Below are 21,518 nucleotides of genomic sequence, written 5' to 3'. Positions count from 1 at the left end.
AGATATTTGAATGCATTTTGTAAACATTTTATAGGTAATTGCAAGACTTTCGCCATGTAATGAATAATGCTGACTCATTTGAAATGTTCACTTCCAACGAAAAGTACTCAATTTGACCTGTCAATGGTAGAAAAAAAAAACACCAGATAAGGAAGCTTGTGACAGAGGAACAACAGATGTTATGCATACAAATCTGTGTATGAGGAGAGTAAATAAACTGTACCAAAGGAAAATTCAATTGAGAAACTAATAAATAGCAAGACAGAACTTCTAGCTAGTACATACCTTCGAGGGATTAAATGTGAAGTACTGTTCATGGATACATATAAAAGTGAAGGACACCCAAACCTAGCTTTAAGAACTAATAGTTCCTTCATCAAGAAAAAGAGAGGGATAGGTTGTGGACAGTTACAAAAGGAAGGGCAGTTCACTCAGCTGCCAGGATTGGAGAGACTCACCCGCAGATAGTAGCCAGGTGAGAATGAGTACAGTTACACACGGGAAAGAAAAAGATAATGAAATACAGAAACAAAATTTTCCATTTACATGGAAGTTCCCCCCTTCACTTTTAACCTTCCCCGACTTACCCCTCTCTCCTCCCCTGATGAAATAACTATTAGTTTGGAGAACTGGGTACTTGTTGGCTCATTCACTTTTATGTGTGTCTATTGGCAGTAGTAAGTTTTGCCTCCTGAAGGAGAATTTAATTTTTATTTTAATATTAGCTGTACCCAGCCATACATTGTGGTTCAGTTTGGTTTAACAGAAAAGAAAGAAAAGGGAAAGCATATGTTTCTAATATGTATGGTAATTAGATACATGTCCTAATCTCCATCTTCCCCTGCCTCTGTTGATCTCCTCTCCTTCTTCCTCCATCTCCCCATCACCTCATCACCCCCCCCCCCCCCTCTGTGTCTGTGTCCATCTTCTCTTCCCCCTCTCAGCCCCTTCTCTCTGTCCATCTCATCCTATCCGCTATGTCCATTTCCTCCCACCATCCATCTACTCTTCCCCCCCCCCCCCCCCCTGAAACTGAACCTTGTTTACTGTTATTGCAAATTCAGATTCTGTAGTAGTATTCTAATCATACTCCGATAAGCCAGAAATACAACTTTCCTGTTTTCTGTAAAAACCGTCAGTGTGGAAGAAAACAAATGAGCACATTGTTGTGTATACAATTTAGTTTTCAAAATATATGTATAATGAGAAAAATATACAAACAATTTTTCTAATGGTTTAAATGCCCTGGTATGGTAGTTAAAATTGGCTGTGATAAAGGAAACTGCACATTTCTACAGCAAAGCAATTTCTTTCTCTCAGCCGGTTCTAACAGCAAACCTGTAAATTGTTATTTAAAACAAAATATATTGTCTATGTTTGTCTGAGTGTTTAATGTGGCACTGTTTAAAATATTAGGTAAAAAAGGTCAAGAACTTTTTGAGACTTTTGTTAACATTTCACTATTACATATTTTAAATATTTGATTTATATACGATATGTATTAAAAACATATGTATCCTATGTTCATCCAAATATTTATTAGTAACATGTAAAAAATTTAAGTAAACAGGTCATGTTTCCTCTTTATATATCACATATATGTCAAGATATTATAAATTTCAAAAATATATCACTTATGTCCATCCAACTGTTCATTCAAGTACCATGTGAACATTTGAAGAAAATTGGTCAAGAACTTTTCAAGATTTTTGGTAATAACTTTTCCCCTATATACCTTACATATTTATTTATACATTGTATATATTAATAAAATAGGTACAAAAACATATGCATATCCTATGCAATTTTGTGTCAAAATTTCAAAGTAATTGGTTAGGGACTTTTGGAGATTTAAGATTGTCAACAAATATACGCAATATTTTTGCTAAAATATATGCCATTCCAGTATGTATACAAAACATCGAGTATATATAACACAGGAGGACATGCTGAAAAGTAATGCATTCACATTTTTTTATCTGTTCTCAATTATCAGTTGAGATATTACATATCACGGATAATTGACTTTCTTGCTTTGCTGACACAGGTTGCAACCCTCTGCTGCTACAGGGCTCCAAATTGTAACATGTAATGAGGCAGTCTGTAATGAACTATGTCGGTGCATGATAAACAGCATGCTGTAATTAAGTTTCTAACCACAGAAAATGTGCCTCCAATTGAAATCCATACAAAAATGAAGGCTGTTAACATTGATTTTATTGACCTCTGTGACATCATTTACAACTATGTGACAGGTGATGTAAGCAGGGGTTCACCATTCTGACACCGAAAACAAGAGAGCATCAATGGAGACTGAACGAAGGATCACTCATGCCAAGAAAGTTCAAGACCAGGCCATTAGCAGATGAAGTCATGCCCACAGTGTTCTGGGATGTTCAAGATGTGGTGCACTTGGAATTCAAGCCTAAAGGCACCACCATGAACTTGGCAAGATAATGCACGACCCTCAGAAAACTGATAGCCTGAATTCGAAGAGTTTGTCCGCACATGGAGCAACCTCTCCTTCAGCTTGACAATTCAAGACCACACATGAGTGCTGTGACATCTGCAACAATCCAAAGCCTTGAGTTAACTGTCATCAGTCATCCTTCGTATAGTCCCAGCCGCACGGGGTAGCCACGTGGTCTGAGGCATGTTGTCACGGTCCATGCGGCTCCCCCTGTCAGATGTTCGAGTCCTCCCTTGGGCATGGGTGTGTGTGCTGTCCTTGGCGTAAGTTAGATTAAGTAGTGCGTAAGCATAGGGACCGATGACCTCAGCAGTTTGGTCCCATAAGACCTTACCACAAATTTCCAAATTTACAGTCCCAACTTGGCCCCATTCGATCGTCAATGTTTCCCAAACTTAAAGAAAGCCACCGAGAACTTCAATTTGACACAGATGAAGCTGAGCAAGTAGAGGTGAGGTTGTGGCTCCATCAACAACATCAAACATTCTACAGTGGCAGTATCAACAAACTGGTCTCTCATCGGGAGAATTGTGTTCATCGCCAGAGTGACTATATTCGGAAATAAATACATAGACATGAAGACTAAAGGTACAGAATATTAATAAAGTTTGTTTTCGTTAAAAATCATTAAGTGTTTTAAGCTAAAAAATTTGGAGGCAATACTTTTCAGCGACATAATCAAATGCAACACTGTGTCAAAATTTCAGAGCAATTAGTGAAGAACTCTCAGAGATTTAGATTTTCAACAAACGAAAATGAGATTTTTGCAGACAATATACATGTAGTCACCCAGGTGCATTCCCCTAAGTTATTTGAACCTTGCAAATGCTGGGAGAAACTCAGGTCTCTGGTAGTACTATTTTTCCTTCTATGCTGCATTATCTTTCTGTGTTTTCTAAGATGCTTATTCTTATTCTAAACACAGTTAATGTTACATTATTGTACTATTTTACTAAGATCTAACTACTGTAACATTACGAGTATTTAGGTGAGCTAATCAGCTGCCCAGGACTTGCACAAGGTAAGGTGAATTTGTTTGCGAATCTCTGTAGCCCCAGAGCCAACGGCATGACATGGCTGGGCAGGCCATCACGGCCGCTCCAGGTGGGCCATGTGCATTAGCAAAGGACCAGATGTAGGGAAAATCCTGAATGGGGCATTTGGACAATGCATCAATCACTTTAAAGGGCCGGCTATGATCCTATTAATGGCGGACTTTGAGACAAACTGAAAGACAGCTTCTTACAGCTCTCTGAGAGGCTATAATAATTTACACTCAAATATCAATGCAGATCTAAATACACTGGTGATCCCTGGAAAATGAGGCACATCCAATGACACAACAATGTTTCAATACCTCTGTAACTACAGAAGTTAATACTTCACAGTCTACAAATATTTATGCAGTGTACCTCTGAATTAACAACTTTTAACCACTTCATGTGATTTTAAAATACGGTATCTTAGATGATAGCATTGCACTACAGCTATCATTGCTTAAAGGTACTTATCTGTATCTATTTTATTTCTTGATTTAGTACATTTTTTAAATATTTTTTCGTTATGCAAATGTTTGTCAGAACATCGTATTCTCCACATTTACACAGTAAATCAACACAGCATCAATACCTCATTTTTGTCATGCTTGTGTATTTATTTAATGAACAGTTTACTATTTTGCCAGTAACTTTGTTTAAATGATGACTGCAAGTGCTATGAAAAAGCTGTGCTAATTTGTAAGTGGTCAATCACATGTGTTAGCACACACAACAATTGAAAAGAGAACGAAAAGACACATCTGTCAAGAAGGCATAGATAACCATTTAAACAATACTTAAGGACAATTTGTCATTTATCATGAGCACACTTGTGCAAGAATGAACCAACTATTACTTATATTTATTCTAAATGATCTGAATACAACTGAACATTTAAATATTGTTGTAATATATTAGTTTAGTCTGGGAAGCAATCAACTTGAATTAAATCATGACTGTAGAGTTTAAGGGTGATGTATTTTTGGTGGGGATGGTCCTCAGCCAATGGAAAAGTAGACAGTAGTGGAACATTACAGGAGTCAAGTGGAGAAGAACTTTTTGAGTTAAGAACTCAAGGGAGTGATTTGAGACACTTCACAGCAAGTTCTGGAGTGAATGTTTCTGGGCAGTGAATGGCCACTACAATACTTTAACTTTTGAAGTGACTTAAATGTTTCGAGAGGTCTAAAGTGCTCCAGAGTAGGACTCTTTCGCTTGATATAAGAAACTCAGAATAGACAGCATGGGACTTATTATTATTCATATCATGTGTGTTAATTTGTGAATCATCATGTTGAACTCTGAACTATTCTGAGCTGGAGAATCTCTTGTGTACCGCAGTCATAAAACAAACTTTGTTTCTGCGTATTTTAGATGACTATTTAGTTTGGGGATTTTGCTACCATTTTCATAATGATCTCAACGTAACTTTACTGGACATTTGATAATGGTATTTTTTGTCTTTAGTTTATTGAATATCGTAGGACCATTTCTCATTTATCTGAGATGTCGTTCCTTCAATAAACGTTATTCAAAGTAATTCCTTGTGGTCTAAATCAATTGCAGACTAGAACCCTTGTTATTAAACTAATCATATATCTTTAATTCTATATTTCTGTGTAATTTATTAAATCACAATTCTAGCTAATGCATAGACTGTTTGACTGCAGGATCACAACTACAGGTTATTATTTGCAGTGAATTAGCTGCGGGGCATGAAAGCAGACGTGTGCAGCTCAATCCTATGACAATATTGAGCTATTCTTTTTAAACAGAGCTGTGAATAGCCCAAGTACCTAAAGTGTGAGTAACCACAAGTAAAGAAGCAACTTATTGGTCATATGGACTGCTGTTATGAAGAGTAATGACTCAGCAGTAACCATTAGGGGCCATTGCACTATGCAACTGGGTCCAGTTGTTCAAATAACTCCCATACAAGTAACATGATTTTAAAGTTGCCAAGAAGCATTTTATTTTACTTCATTATTACTATGCTTTCACCTGATTTACAAAAATCTCAGTTATGTACTATTTATGACTTATCAGATGCAGTTTGCTTAGACATGACAGGTAATCTGAAGAAGTTGCAGCATTAGAAAATTGTAGTGAAATGCAGGAAGATCTGCAGCGGATAGGCACTTCGTGCAGGGAGTGGCAACTGACCCTTAACATAGACAAATGTAATGTATTGTGAATACATAGAAAGAAGGATCCTTTATTGTATGATTATATGATAGCGGAACAAACACTGGTAGCAGTTACTTCTGTAAAATATCTGGGAGTATGCGTGCGGAACGATTTGAAGTGGAATGATCATATAAAATTAACTGTTGGTAAGGCGGGTACCAGGTTGAGATTCCTTGGGAGATTCCTTAGAACATGTAGTCCATCAACAAAGGAGGTGGCTTACAAAACACTCGTTCGACCTATACTTGAGTATTGCTCATCAGTGTGGGATCCACGCCAGATCGGGTTGATGGAGGAGATAGAGAAGATCCAAAGAAGAGCGGCGCGTTTCGTCACAGGGTTATTTGGTAACCGTGATAGCGTTACGGAGATGTTTAACAAACTCAAGTGGCAGACTCTGCAAGACAGGTGCTCTGCATCGCGGTGTAGCTTGCTCGCCAGGTTTCGAGAGGGTGCGTTTCTGGATGAGGTATTGAATATATTGCTTCTCCCTACTTATACCTCCCGAGGAGATCACGAATGTAAAATTAGAGAGATTAGAGCACACACAGAGGCTTTCAGACAGTCGTTCTTCCTGCGAACCATACGCGACTGGAACAGGAAAGGGAGGTAATGACAGTTGCACGTAAAGTGCCCTCCGCCACACACCGTTGGGTGGCTTGCGGAGTATAAATGTAGATGTAGATGTAGATGAATCCTTACCGAACTTTGAATAACATTCATTTGAGAGGAAAATAAAATAATGATGATAAATAATTTGATGATGATGATGTTTACGATGATGATTAGGAAGTTGATGACGGGATTACATAGTTCGCTGCAGGATAACGTTCCGAATAATTTATAGGTAACTTCAGTACAACATTTTAACAATGTCTGATTTCACTAATAGATAGACTTGATTCATGAGTAAGGTTTGTGTGTACAATTACTTTCTGTTGTGGCAGACATGTGCTACTTAGCATTACCCCTGCAAAGCCAGGTTGAATTTTAGGAGGATATTGCAATGTGCAGGTATGGAGTTTTGTTTGAGGAGGAGTCAGTCAGTTCACTTATTTTTGCAGTGCAGTATCAATATGTAAATTTTGTGGTTTTTGACTAATATGCTTTCAGTTTGTTCATTGATGTAAAATAAGGGAAAGGGAACCACTCACCTATAGTGGATCAATGTGTGAGTAGTGGTCTTTCCCTTATTTTACATACTGCTCCATCCATGAATTTCCAGTTTGTTCACTTATATTTTCTATGTATATGTTTTACATGAACTACAAATGTGTGTCATTTTATTGCATCAAAGTCTGTTTTATTCTCCATTTTTTAATCATACTGCAAATTTTCTACACCAAAGGAATTATTCTAAATTTCTAATACAAAATACTTAATGAAAATATTTACAACAATTATATTAAATTCCAGATACTTTTGTAAGTCAACTATGTTAAAGACAATATGTAATTGTTTATTATATTTATGCATCTCATGCCATTTTTGGTGGTCACATGCCTTTTGTGCAATAATAACAGTGCAGTAGATTGGGTAGGAGCAATTAGGAAGACAAAGTTGTGATTTGAAGAAATGTGTAATGAAGAACAGAAATACGTATGGTATTTGCTGAGAAATTAATAACGCAATGTGCATATTATTTAAATCAGAAATAGTTATTCAGCATGAAATATGTGACTTTTACGGTACCTGGGGAACATGTTCAACAATTGGCTACAATCACCTATTAGCATAAATGAGATAAGTGAAAATTCTGTTGTGCAGATGTTCTCAATTATTCTGTAGAATGTCTATATTTGTCATATTGGAATTACATGCACTACAATGGATAAATTCTATATGATTAGGTGACAATGAGTAAGGTTACAAACAAGAAAGAAAAATACACAACGAAAAATTTGATGTAACATACAAAAGAAGCAAACATGACAGTGGATGAAAATATAGATTTACCTGCAATCTGTATGGTGTTATAATACCTATATCTTTCTCCTCCACTTTATACCCACTCAGGCGTTCTTCTAAGAGAGCTGCCACATACTTTATAGCAACATCAATCTCTTGTCGATTAAAATAACTGCAAAATGAAATGCAGCATAAGAGAATGTTAGTTTTGTATCCAAACATGGCTAACTACAATCATTTACTTTAAAAATACCTTAACAGAAGCACATTAAAAATTTTGAATAAGATGCAAATGGACCTTGAAATCAAAATTGTGTATTAGAAGCTGTTCTGATCTGAAGTATACACTTGAGCCTTATTGATATTAACTTCTGTTTAAGATTCTGATGGCAGTAATGTTTATAAAAACTTAGTATTCAGATGCAAAATTAAAATGATCCTGTAAAGTCCTGATGAATGGATAAAGTGGCATTAGGAAAGATAAAAACTCCCTGTACAGAAGAACAAATGGGCCGCAAAAATCAGTGCTAAGTTCTACAACTCTACACAAGACCGCTTCAAGGCCAAAGTGATGCAAATGGCCAAATCCAACCTGAGAGGAGCACCAGAAGTGCTCAAATGCAAAATTTGTATACAGAGTGTATGCTAAATAGTAGCTAAAACTGACATGGCAGCAAGTATAAGATAATACTCGTGGAAGCAAACCATCCTGTGAACATGGAGCCACAAATGAGCCAGTTGTGATTTAATTTCTAATAAGTGGTATGAGGCACCAATGACTTAAGTATGAAATATTGTCCTAGTTAGTAAAGACGTAGTTGAAAAGGAAACTGTTCTACTATGTCCACATCTAACTGGGCTCAAACTGCACTTGTGACCTACCTTAACCAAATCTACAATACTACTACAGCACATTACTTGTACAAATTGCTGTCCATCGTACCTGTCAAACATTTCATCCTCACATTTGGAGATAATGCTGCAACAGTCTCTGCATTGAGGTAATGAATTGATTCAGATACCTCCAGATCATCACATAAATGTTGACAAAACCATAAAATTTGCTGCTCCAGCTCTTCAACCGTAATATCAGGAGCACTACACACTTGACTTTACAGTTGACTAAAGACCAAAAACTTCTAATGGATCGAAATCAGGTAACTTTGAAGGTCGAGGTGGAAACCATGTTCAACCTCTCAATCTTGGACCATACTGGCATGTTAGATGTTGTCTTACACCAGCACCAAACTGTACCTGTTCCACATCATGCATGTAAAAGATTGCCTAACATTGTGCAAGGTAAGGCAGGCCATGGATGAAATTTGAGCTCAATTTGATAGGAACGTGTTAGTCACAAAGTTTAATTTCAATTACATTTGCACTAACAAGGACAGCACTTCACACTGAAGTCAGTGGAGGCTCGTAATCACACATTCACATTAACTCACAAATTGTTTGTTTGCAGACCCAAGTTCACTGGAAAACTTCTGCTGCTATTACCGTATACTTTCCAATGTCAGTTTTCATTATTAATTGTGATCTATTCTTTGTATAGAAAATAGCAATGCTTTTATTAAAAGCTTTTGAAGATCTCAGGATTTACCTGTTCCACTCTTAATATCTGACTCTGGAATAAAATACACAGATTTATTTCTGTTCTAGAAGAATGTCTATGGAGCACGTATCTTAAAAGATAAAAGAACACATTTCCATGGTCACTAGTTTGGATATATTTTTAAGTGTCTTATCGAGAGCCCAAGGAAAGGTAACTTATGTCTGAGGGAGGCAGAGTGGAGATGCCAAATTATATGTTGCTTATAGCGAAAAATTTTTTCAAACTGGACCTGATGCTACAACCCAACAGAAGTCCTAAGATTTTGTTTTCAGTATGTCATTTCTGTGTGAGGCTGTTACCTGGCTTCAGCTGTTAGAGACAGTGGTCATGTGTGTGTTAGTTGCACTTGCCTGAGGAGTGTGTGTGTGTGTGTGTGTGTTGTGTCATGTCTATTTTCAACAAGGGCCTTCTTGGCCGAAAGCTCACTTTCTGACTGTCTTTTTTTAATTGTGCGTATCTGTGACTAAGCATCTCCGCTACACGGAGAATAGCAACTATCCTTTTCATAATATTATTACATTCCATCTTGGATTTACCTTTGTTTGATTCTGATATCAAATTTCCCTCAATATACCTCTTTGTTGAGTGTTATTCAATACCCTTCTCCTCTTGTAACATCATAATCTAGCTTTATGTGAAATAGATCTTTTGTCCAGTTCTTTGGTGTCAATCACGTAGTGAGGCAGCATCATTGTTAAGACAGTGGGCTTTTATTCGGGAGAAGTGGGTTTCAAATCACTAGCTAGCTTTCTGATTTTAGGTATTCTATTGATCCCTGAAACCATTTCTAGCAAATGCCTGGAAAAATCCACAGTCAATCTGTATTACCATCAAGTATTTTTTTTTTTTATTGTTCCATTTGTCTTATAGTGAGCATGTGTACAAGGTATAGACAACTAGGATATTTAGACTTAGAACAGAATAAAAAAATAAGATGACAGTACATGAATTGTTGAGTAATGAGTACTCAATATTTCTAAAACTCATTTTTCTTAACATTTAAATTCTGTGAGCAGGAGACTGAGATCATAAAGTCAACACAAGTTTGCCTGCAGATATTCATCAGCAGAATTAAAAATTGTGTTTCATTAGTATTTCCTTTACATTATTCCCAAAAGTACTGGTTTTCTTTCTATTGGATAGGATAGTTTGTTGAAGAGTAGATTGCTCACATTTCTCACATCATGACTTTTGATCAGTCTTTAACCTACCAATTGAATATTTGTTTTTATCAAGTGTCATGGCTGTGGGTTTCTGCAACTGTTGCAAACATGACAATGAAGGCTACAGCTTTTTATATTTACAGTATATTAAATAGTAACATTCACTTTTAGTAACATTCATTTTTTTATTTGTTGATCCCAGTTAAGATTCTTGTCTTGGAACACATAGTCTCAGACTTCAATTCGGTCACTATTAGGTTGGCCTGGGAATTGATGTAAAGCAATACCAGTCCCTTTTTATGTAGAGACTACAATGATTTGATCTATAAAACTAAGCACACTATCTGGTGATAGAACGTCACATGAACAATTACAACACTACTTCACCTCTTGTGACATCTGCATCACCTTTCTCTCTCCACAAACTGTTTCTTGACAATTACCTTCATTTATTTTCATTTTGTGTAGCTCTTGGTCTGATGCAAGGCTTCCCAGCTGACACCAGTTCATTGGCTTGTGTGCCACTTGCTTTAAGCATAACTGTGGACTGTGTTGTATGGGTGAACACTGTCTAGTTGTGTTTGTGTCATTATGATAATGAAAGGGGAAACGCTAACTACTGCTAGCACAAAGCATACTTCTGCTAAACACCAACAAGAGGATCAGCAAGCTTAACAGCCTGTCCAGTGGATGGCTCATCATCAGCAGTGTAACATGCCCTCCACATCATAAGACACTGGTACCGGTCTGAAACTTAACTTAGATTTTTTTTTATTTGTGTATGAATTAAACCATAAAATATATAGCAACTGAAAAAAGTACATAATTTAAAATGCAAAATCAGTATGTTTATATAAAACATGCTAGTAAAATACAGAACTACATAATCATATACATACATAATCATATCATATCATAGCGTATCATATTTCACTCATCTAGAATTTGGTGTCTCAGCATAATTCCGGAGCTCCTCTTGAGTACACTCTCTGGCTGCATCTACTAACAGGCATTTTAGAGGGTGTTCCATTGTCTGTGTTTCTCACCACACTCGTCAGTTTCTATGCAGCCCCACCTGTTTCTTAAGTTGTTTTGTTTGCCCCTTGCCCATTCAAAGTCAGTTCCATGTTTTTTAGTATAATTAGTCTAGGTGGGAGTCCTGGGGTAGAACTTCTCTGTGATAAGCACTTCTGGATATTCTTGCTGCCACAGAGATTTTATCGAAGTTTCAGTTGGCTGTATTGATTATATGAAACTTCATTAAGACTTGAACCTTTTGGGCATGGGTTAATGGTTGAGTAGCAGGTGACACTGGTCATTCATCTGTTTGTTCATTTCTTTCTAGCTCTGGAATGATCTTCTGATATTTGGTGGGGCAATACCAGATAACGAATATAAATGGTCCACTCTAGTAGGCCTCAGGCAGCCAGTTATCTTCCTGCAGGTATCACTTAGCACCGCGTCTATTTTTGTAGTGTGGCGAGATCTTTCCCAAACTGGGCATAGGTAAGGGGCAGCCAAAAAGCAGATGGTGAGAGCTGTGGAATGGAGCATATTTGTGTTGGTGCCCCACTTTGCAGATGGCAGTTCTATCAGTATACCATTAAATGTTTGTATTTTAGCTTTTGTTTTCTTCATGTGTTTCGTTTATGTCTAGAGTGATAGGGTGAACGGGGACAGGTGTTCAAGTGCATACTATTCCAGCTCATTTTAAGCTCCTTCCCTGCCTCCCAGTTGTTAAGGTTAAAAAGACACACTTGCATTTTACTGGGGTTTGGTTTTAGATGATTACATATGTTGTAATTTGTGAATGTTGTGAGATCTTTGCTCAAGCTATTTTCAATTTCATTAACAGACTCTGCTTTCTACGCAATTGCTCTATCATCTATGTTAATAAAAGTGTTTGTCTCTTCGCAGATAGGTTGGTCATTAGTATCTATGCAACAACGTACTACCTTGTTGCAACCCATTCTTCTATTTCTCCACCTGCTTCTCTTTTATTGGAATATGACAGAGAATCTTCTATTAACCAACAATGTCCTAAGAGTTTATACCAACATGTCATTGCTTGCCATCTGATGTACTTTAGACATGACCAGATTTATAGTACTGGATGCTGCAGTTAGGGCAATGAACATTACTACTGTAGGAAACCCCCTCACAAAACCATCTTCAATAAACTGAGTCCAGTTGAGAGCCTGACCTGTGCAGGGTTAGCCTAGGTGGAAACATGTATGTTCTTCAGTTAGGCCACTGTCAATACATCCACACATTCTATTTATTATTAGATTATTGGCACAGTATTTGGCAGTCAGCAATTGTATACCACTTTTTCTCCACTTGTTAAACAAATTCTAATGATGGAAATTTCTTTAAACATCATCCATTTCCAAGTGAAATGCCATGAAAACAGATACATTAACTAATTATGCTACATAGATAGCTCTGCTATTTCCACTGAATTTTGTAGACATGAGTTCACTTTTTACCCACCTCTGATATCAACCAACAGATAAAATTTATGCCTGTGCATGCACATTGAAGCATCAACACATCTTTTAATTAGTCTTTATATCACTCAAAACTGGAAAGTAGAATGCAGCAAGACATAAGAACTAACATACTAGCTGTACCACAATACTACAAGCTTTGGATAACAAATAATCTGTGAAGTACCTTGGTGAGTCGGCTTGACGTTCATCTTTGCCTTTGACACCATGAAAAATTATTGGAAACCCTTTTTTCGGCAGCTGACTCCACTTACATGCCCTTGTAGTTATGTCGCCACCACATGCCTGTCATACACAAATAAAATAGTTAAATGTTAAAATTTACAGTTTTAGCACCCAACCTAGTTTTCATTACAGAAATGAAAGTACAACCAGAAATGGTTGAGAACATAAGGAAATGGGAAAGAGAACATTGAACATAGTAGACACTTTAACTGAAGGAAAGCATGAGCAGAAGGTAAAAGAATGGCTTGGATACCTGAAAATACACAGCTTACACAAATTAAATGAATCTACTACACTCTCTATATATAAGTTACTTACCTACACAGATGGAAACACACACTGTGTGCAGCAAATGTTAGGAAGCAACAATTGCAAAGGAAGAGTGGCAAGAGAGAAGACAAAATGGGCAAATGGAACTGAAGAATGAAACTAAGGGAGCCATCTCACTAACAAAGCATTTAACTCTTTAACAGCTCAAGACATGCAGGTCAAACTCTCGTTCATCACTTTATTTACATAAGGCCCACATTCGCAACTTCAGACAAATAAAGGTTCAGCTATAAGTTTTCTCAGCTCCTTCACCAGTTGTCCCATTTTCAGTGACATCATCTTAAAAGAATCTTCAGATCTAATAATAAAAAAGGCAAAAATAAGAGAGAATAAAGAAAATATGTCAAGTAATGGGGACAGGACTATTTTTAAGAAAATCAGAAAGTAAGAACAGCTTTGAGGGGAGAAAGATATCAGGCTGTAATTTTACGTTGATAATTATCACTTTAGAATTATCTAATCACAACTGCATAAAATAATTTTATCTTGCCATACACAGTTTACCTTTATTATTTGATAGGTATCTTCAGTGTCCTGGAATATTCACATATTTGTGTTTGAACCATTTTACTTTACATTTTTGCTATTGCATATTGAGATTACAGAAAATTCTGGCACTTTCTGCATATGTACGATGTAGGGATAGTATAAATTTATAGTTACAAATGTTGTTGATGCTGGTCTATATGTCTTCTTTTTCCTGTTTTATAGCTGTCCTTCTTCTGTTTACTGCCATATGCAAATTTGTTCTTACAGCATTAGGAAATGAATATTTGTTTAGCTGATGTTATGTTTTGGACACACACACAAGCATGTGTGCACATAACCCCCCCCCCCCCTCTATCTAAAACTCCCCTCCCCCCTCACACATACAAATAGATTACTGATATCACAAGACACATTCAACTGTTAGTAATAACAGTTGGCAACACCATCCAAAACATAATATCAAGTAAACCATTGTTCATTTCCTAATACTGTGAAAACAAAGTTGTGAATGGCAGGGAGCAGAAGTATTACTGCTGTAAACAGGAAAAAGAACACATGTAGACCATCATTTACAAAAATTCTATGTAGAAATTTATACTACCACTACATCATAGATAAGATAGTGACAGAATTGTTTATAACCACAATGTACAATATTTAGAATGTACAGAAAAATAGTTTAAATACAAATATTATATATTCCAGGCCACTGAAGATGACTTGCAAATATATACATGTATGGCAAGAAAAAAGTATTTTATTTAGTTTTGATTAGGAGGTTCAAAAATAACAATCAAAAACATAACATTGCACACAACTGAGGACAACAGGACAAGAAATAGTTAATGTAATGTAATTTTTCATCTACATGAAAATTTGCACAAAAGGTGTTACTACTATAGAAAAGTCTTTAATCTGACTACATATTTACTGCTGTACAAGCAGAGGTGCAGCACTCACTTTCAAGGTGCAATAGACAGACAGAAGAACTTGTGTAAATATGTCTTTTCAAGGATTAGACAGGAAAGTTAACAAAAAATCTCATTCAGTGGCGACACTGCTAGATACAGCAAAAAGGAGATCAACCCTCATACATCAACAACAAACAGACTTGAAAATTTTCGATCAAAAGTTGCTGAAAACACTCAATGCATTAAAGACAATAAAGGAGACTAAGAATAAAGGCATGGATGAGATAATATAGATGAAATGGGGGAAAAAACAAGCAAACAGTAAAGACCTGTAGGAAAAAAGGATACTAAAATAAAAGACATCTAAAGGAAAAGGGAGAGAACCTAATTAATAAATAAATGGATGCAGGAAAACAAATACTGAAGACTATTCAAGAGAAGAAAAAAGAGAGAGCATGGAGATGGTAAAAATTTGAGGGAATGGTTATGGGGGGACTGAAAGAGCAGCAGACAGCTACAGTAGAGATTTGTGTTAATGTGAAATCACTTGAATATTGGCAACCACGAAAATTCAACCTTGCAGAGCAGACTCAAAATCAGCAAAGTTCAGTTGGACTGCTAGCACTAGATGGAATTTTACAGTCCATATATCAAAATAGACATGGAAGATTCTGCCGAGTGTGTGCTTTGAAATGTTGATGTTGATATTTGGTTTTTGTCTTGCTCAACTGCACAGCTATCAGCACCTGTATAAATTCCCAATCTTTACACAGTCCAATAATTGAGGTACTGCACTGTATTGTACTCACATTCAGCAATTGGACTTGGAACACCCATTGGGTATTCAGGAGTTTGACTCAAACACCCACTGGGTACCTTGATTTGGATTTTGCAGTCATTTCTTAGATCACTCCAAATGACAATAAAAATAGTTCCCTAAGTAAGCTATGTTCTCTCTTCTCCCATCCTGTTTTACTGAGTTTGCTCCTGTTCTATTGACATTAGTAGCGATGGGATATTAAACTTTCTTCCCTACTATCAGACAATATGATCTTAAGAGGAAGTCCACAGCAGCAATCATACTTATGCAGCCTTTGAATGGAACTGGCAGTTGTCCTTAAAATTTTATACTGTAGCATTCATGCCTGATATGTTTACCGTCACATTTCACACTGCCCACCCATGAACAGAAGATTCAGCACTTAAAGATCTGTCATTTTCAAGGGCACAAACCGTCAGTGCCCTAAAATATGATTTGTAATGGCTACCAACCACTTACTAATATACTTTTAAGGCATTTTATTCTTACTTGCCATTAGTGTTTCAAACATTTTGTACATCGCTGGATGCATGCATTGCATTTGATGATCAGCTACTTCATATTCAACATGTAAAAGATAATCAAAGACAAACTCAAAAACAATATGACAGATGTACAGCCAATGTACTTGCACAAAAAATGTCCCAGTTATTCCTGAAAATTTATGTATTCAGTGTAGTGCAAAACATGGCACAGATTAACTTAGTACAGTTTTGAATGCTTTTGTAAACACAATCACAAATGTTTTGAGACAGTGGATCACCATTAACACTTGGAACAGTTGATCCTACACAAATGCCACATGTCAAAATAAGCACAGACAACATACAGAGCCATCAGCAAGAGAAGATACACACTATTTATATTTGGCACAGAAATAAGTTGAAAGAGATGGCAATAATATCACTGAGAGATCAAACTTTGCTGCCCACCTGGTTGATAGAGAACACACCTTACCCTCTCTGAGGTCAGGTTTCAAGTTATTGGACAAAGATGAGAAATGCAGATTCGTGGACTTCCTAGAACAGATAAAAATATACCATCACCTGAGATCATCTGACATGTTGATGAAGAGCAGCTGATTTTGAGAGCTCTTGATGATCTCTTGCTTTGTGCCACGAGACATTATGACCCAGGAGTGAGCTAATAAGGGAATTTTTTTTCTTTATTGTACAAAAGGTGGGCTGGCAGCAGCAATATTACACCGCTCTTCGGCCACAGACAGTACAAATAGAAACAATGAAGACACAGAAAAACATAACATAAAGGAGGACAAAAAACTGTAGACACATGAGTAAAAAACATGGAGCAGTTCACAGGTGTAGTAAAAAATAAAAAAAACGGTCAGCACTGTACACAAACACTGATGACTGAGATAACACACGTGAACGATGGAGCGCCCGTGAAAACACTGAAACACTAACATGATGGCACATACACAGAACCGATGGCGATGATCTCCAGTGCGCAAATGTTCACTTGATGTGAGCGAGTCTGGGGACCTGGAAAATGGGGAAAAGGTGGGGGAGGAGGGAGAGGGGAGAGTGTAGATGCCAGGGGCAGTGAAGATGGGAGGGGGAGGAAAGAAGGTAAGGGGATAGGGGAAGCCCTGGGGGAGGAGGGAGGGAGGAAGGGAGGAGGGAGAGAAGGGAGAGAGGGTGCCCTAAGGAAACACAGGGAGGGGATAGGGAGAATCAAAGTTGATAGGAGGGGTAGATGGAGGGGATGAGGACATCATCAGGGAGGGGGAGTTGGTGGAAGCCAGCTTGGGAGAGGGTATGGAGAGCGGAGATGGAGAGCAGGTGGGATGTGGGAATACAGGTGTGGCAGCGGACGGGGGTGGGAGAGGATGGGAGAGACAAGCGGGAGAGGGGGATAGAGTTTACGGGAGGTGTAGAGGATCTGTATCTGTTCGAGGAAAAGGAGGAGGTGCGGGAATGGAATAAGGTCATACAGGATCCACGTGGGGGAGGGGAGACGGATGCGATAGGCGAGGCGGGAGCAAGGCGTACTAGGATTTGAAGGGATTTGTAAAAGGTAGGAGGGATGGAGATCCGGGCAGGGTGGGTGTAGCAGAGGATAGGGTGTGGAGGATGGTGGAAGGGTCCAGACCCCATGTGTGGCCAGAAAGGAGCTTGAGGACACGGAGTCAGGAGCGTGCCTTGGCTTGGATTGTCCGGAGATGGGTGGTATAGGAGAGGTGACAGTCAAGGGTGACACCAAGGTACTTAAGGGTTGGGGTGTGGGCGATAGAACGGTTTTAAATGGTGATATAGAAATTGAGGAGACGTAAGGAAGGGGTAGTTTTGCCTACAATGATCACCTGGGTCTTAGAAGAATTGACCTCAAGCAACCACTGGTTGCACCGAGTGGTGAACTGGTCAAGATGGGATTGGAGAATGTGTTGGGAGTGTTGCAGGGTGGGGGCAAGGGGCAAGGAAGGCGGTGTCATCGGCGTACTGGAGAAGGTGGACGGGGGGTTAAGGCGGCGCCATGTCCGCCATATACAGAAGGTAGAGAAGAGGGGAGAGGACAGAACCTTGGGGCACATCGGTGGAGGGGTAGAAGGTGAAGGAATCCATGTTATGGACAGTGACGTAGGAAGGACGTTGGGAAAGAAAGGACCCGATCAGATGGACGTTGTTGATAGGAAGGGCGAAGGTTTGGAGCTTGAAGAGGAGACCAGAATGCCATACACGGTCATCAGCACGCTCAAGGTCGAGGGAGAGGAAGATGGCGGATCGACGGGAGTTGAGCTCTTCGGAGAGGAGATCAGTGAGGTGAAGGAGAAGGTCATCGGTGGAGAAGGATGATCAAAAGCCACACTGGGTAGTGGGAAGGAGGCAGTGCTGGGGGAGATGCAGGTGGATGCTTCGGGTGAGGATGGATTCCAGGACTTTGCTGAAGACTGAGGTAAGTCTGATGTGATATGGGATGGTAGGAGGAGACAGCAGATGGCAGTTTGTCAGGTTTAAGGAACATCAGGATACGGGAGGTTTTCCACAGGTTGGGGTAGTAGCCAGTGGACAAGACCACATTTTATAGCATGGCCAGGGTGGAGAGGAAGGAGGCGGGAGCTTCACGGAGGTGGCGACAGGTAACATGATCGTGACCGGGAGCAGTGTTGCATTTCGTGCGGAGTGTAGTGATGATATCCTGAGTAGTGATGGGGGCATTGAGTTCGTTCCGTGTAATGTTGTCCAACTACTGGAAGCGAGGGGAGGGACAGAGGTGTCAGTTCGATCGCGGACATCTGGGAAGAGGGAGTAATCGAACTGGGGATCGTGAGGGAGGGTAAAGATATCAGAGAGGTAGGAGGCAAAGTGATTGGTCTTACTAAGGTTGTCAGGGAAGGGTTGGACATCATGAAGGAGAGGGTAGTAGGGGGGGGGGGGGGGGGTAGATCCGGTAAGGCGGCGGAAGGCTGACCAGTATTTGGACAAGTTAATACGTTGTAGTGTGTCCAGGTCACGCTTGTGAAGGAAGGCTAATATGGGAATTTCAGCCTGCCTTTAAAAAGACAATGCATTACATGATAGTATGTGGGAACATAATATATTATTATTAGAGGATCATTTTGTCTTCCATTTTGTTGGCATTATCAAATGCTATATCTATTTTACCACCAAACAAGTAAATCACTATTCAATTTTAACCTAAAAGATAGGTATAATGGCAGTTTCTTTTATTGTCTTTCTGCAAACAGCGTAAAGCAGTTGCAACTACACAATATGTTTATGTATGAAGTTTTACATCAATAATAGGTGTTTGAATGTTTTACTAAATGTTCCTGATTAAATCAGCCTTGTCATTTTGATGTTCATTATTTTATTATGATGTTACCAGATCTTCATTAAAATTGTTTTTAAGGACTTTATTTCCTTTACATTAAATATTTAGTGGATCAAATAACCACTATGATATGAGTGACTACATTAGGTTTTACCTTCTGACAAATTTCAGTTTCTTCATCAGGTTACCTACAAATAGGAAAGTGAGTGCACATGATTTATAAATTATAGAACGCAGTAATCAGTCATCCCTTTTTCTTTTATTTCTTCTTTTTGGCAAATCCAGATTTTGGCTAGTGCCTAGCCATTATCAGTGCACTATCTTCTAGTCTCGATACATGTCAGTTCGCTGTTGTTCAGGCATCAGTCACTGTTCTTTGAATTTTCCAGCAGTGTTTTCTGTATCACATGGTGATTGATGCTACTGAGCTGCACCTCCAAATTTTCTGTAACATCATGGTGGGCGCTCACTTGTTGTTGCAGCACATGGGTGGAGTTTCATATTTGTAGTAGGGCCACAACTTCTTGGATAGTTCACTATCTTGTACTTTTAGTGCCTCCAGAAGACTCATTGTTCTGGCAGAGATGGTTGCAATGCCCGTGGATGGGTACATGTAGATTATTCGGTCAGCAGTTTGGGTGAGAGTGTCATGGGCACCACTGCTAACAGTATTTTGACCATTTCTCAATACTCAGCGCAGTTTCCAACTGCTCAATTGTCATGATTTTATTTTGGCTAGGAAGCTTATTTAGCAGAAGGATGTCAATGAAAAATTGCAACTACGCTGTTTTATTTTATAAAAACAGCTGAATTCTGATTCTTCTTTTATGTACCAAACACACATATGTGAGATACAAATAATACTAAGTTGGGTACATTTTAAGTTGCTAAATATTTTTTACGAAACATTATGCTTCTCATACATGCATTACAATAGACTCTGAAATCATGTTAAGTGCATTTATTACATCAATATAAAGTGAAAAAACATTTTAGTAAATTATCACAATACTATTAGTTACTTTTTGATCTTCTAAATTGATGAACTGCTAACTGCTTACTGATTACTGTTTATAATAATACTTCAGTATTGAGCTTACATTGTACTTGCAACAAAATACAAGATCACTATCACTATATGACATCTGTTTGCTAACACTCCTATGGCTGTAGATGCACTACAACTAAACTTCTGATTTGCAATTACTTCTACAGCAGCTTCAATTTCACTAAAACACCAAATTTAACAGCACCAAAGGACCAGTTTGTTGCCTTTGTTTTTATTGCCACGGAGTACTGTCGCAAGGGGTTCTTGGGAGGCAGCGGCATCCTTAAGCTGTTGACAGGAAAAGCTGACCATGCTGATGAAATGCCACAGGCCACTGAAGGTAGTAGTAGGGCGTGGGAAGTCTCCTACTGCCTGTACTGTCTCAGGGAGGGAGTGGAAACTAGTGGCAAAGACTAAGTGTCTGAGGAATTCAACCTTCCTCACTCAGAAACAGATCTTGATGAGCTAAGGATTACTCCATCTTTCTGTAGATGGGAAAAATTTTTGCATAGATGTTGGCGAGGCGAAGAGCTGAAGCCCTGGGGCTTGGGGCTTTAGGACAGCCAAAGTACGCTAGCAGTAAGCAGCTCTTCAAACTCCATTTGTGTGATTTTGCCTTTGTAAGTGGGATGGGGCAAACATGGTAGAAAAACAGGGGGGGGGGGCTAGGGTTAGTGGTGATATAATGCACAGAGTCATGTTGAATGTTCTGGGGGTAGAGGGGGAGGGGGGAGGGGGGGGAGAATTCTGCAAGAGTGTTAGGACCTGAAATTGCCAGCTAAACACATGGTAGAATGCGAGCTGCAGTAGACGGACCTAACGGAGGTGCTGTCAACTAAACGATGCTTCGCTACGTTGACAAGTAGACTGTAATGACCAAGGAAGTCAGTGCCCAGAATGGGGTTGGTAACATCTGCAACTATAAAGGTACATATGAGTTCATACTGAAGACCTAAATTGACCAAAGTTAAGTAGGGATGGCTGAGTTGGTGGTGGCAGTGATGAGGAGGTGA

At 38.6% G+C, this 21,518-nt stretch overlaps 1 protein-coding gene across 1 annotated transcript in view; it reads right to left on the bottom strand.

Moving 5' to 3' along the window:
* The window catches only part of LOC126094447 (putative helicase MOV-10), a 354,346-nt gene that overhangs the window by 51,112 nt on the left and 281,716 nt on the right, over positions 1–21,518 (bottom strand). The window contains exons 16-17 of the mRNA XM_049908819.1: positions 13,057–13,175; positions 7,651–7,774 (exon numbers count right to left, since the gene is read on the bottom strand). Coding sequence (XP_049764776.1) covers positions 7,651–7,774; positions 13,057–13,175 — 243 coding nt within the window. The remainder of the gene's footprint in view (positions 1–7,650; positions 7,775–13,056; positions 13,176–21,518) is intronic.

This window comes from Schistocerca cancellata, chromosome 8, assembly GCF_023864275.1.
Source record: "Schistocerca cancellata isolate TAMUIC-IGC-003103 chromosome 8, iqSchCanc2.1, whole genome shotgun sequence".
NCBI lineage: Eukaryota > Metazoa > Arthropoda > Insecta > Orthoptera > Acrididae > Schistocerca > Schistocerca cancellata.
Note: the sequence above shows the minus strand (reverse complement) of the source record. Positions and strands in the feature narration are given on the sequence as shown.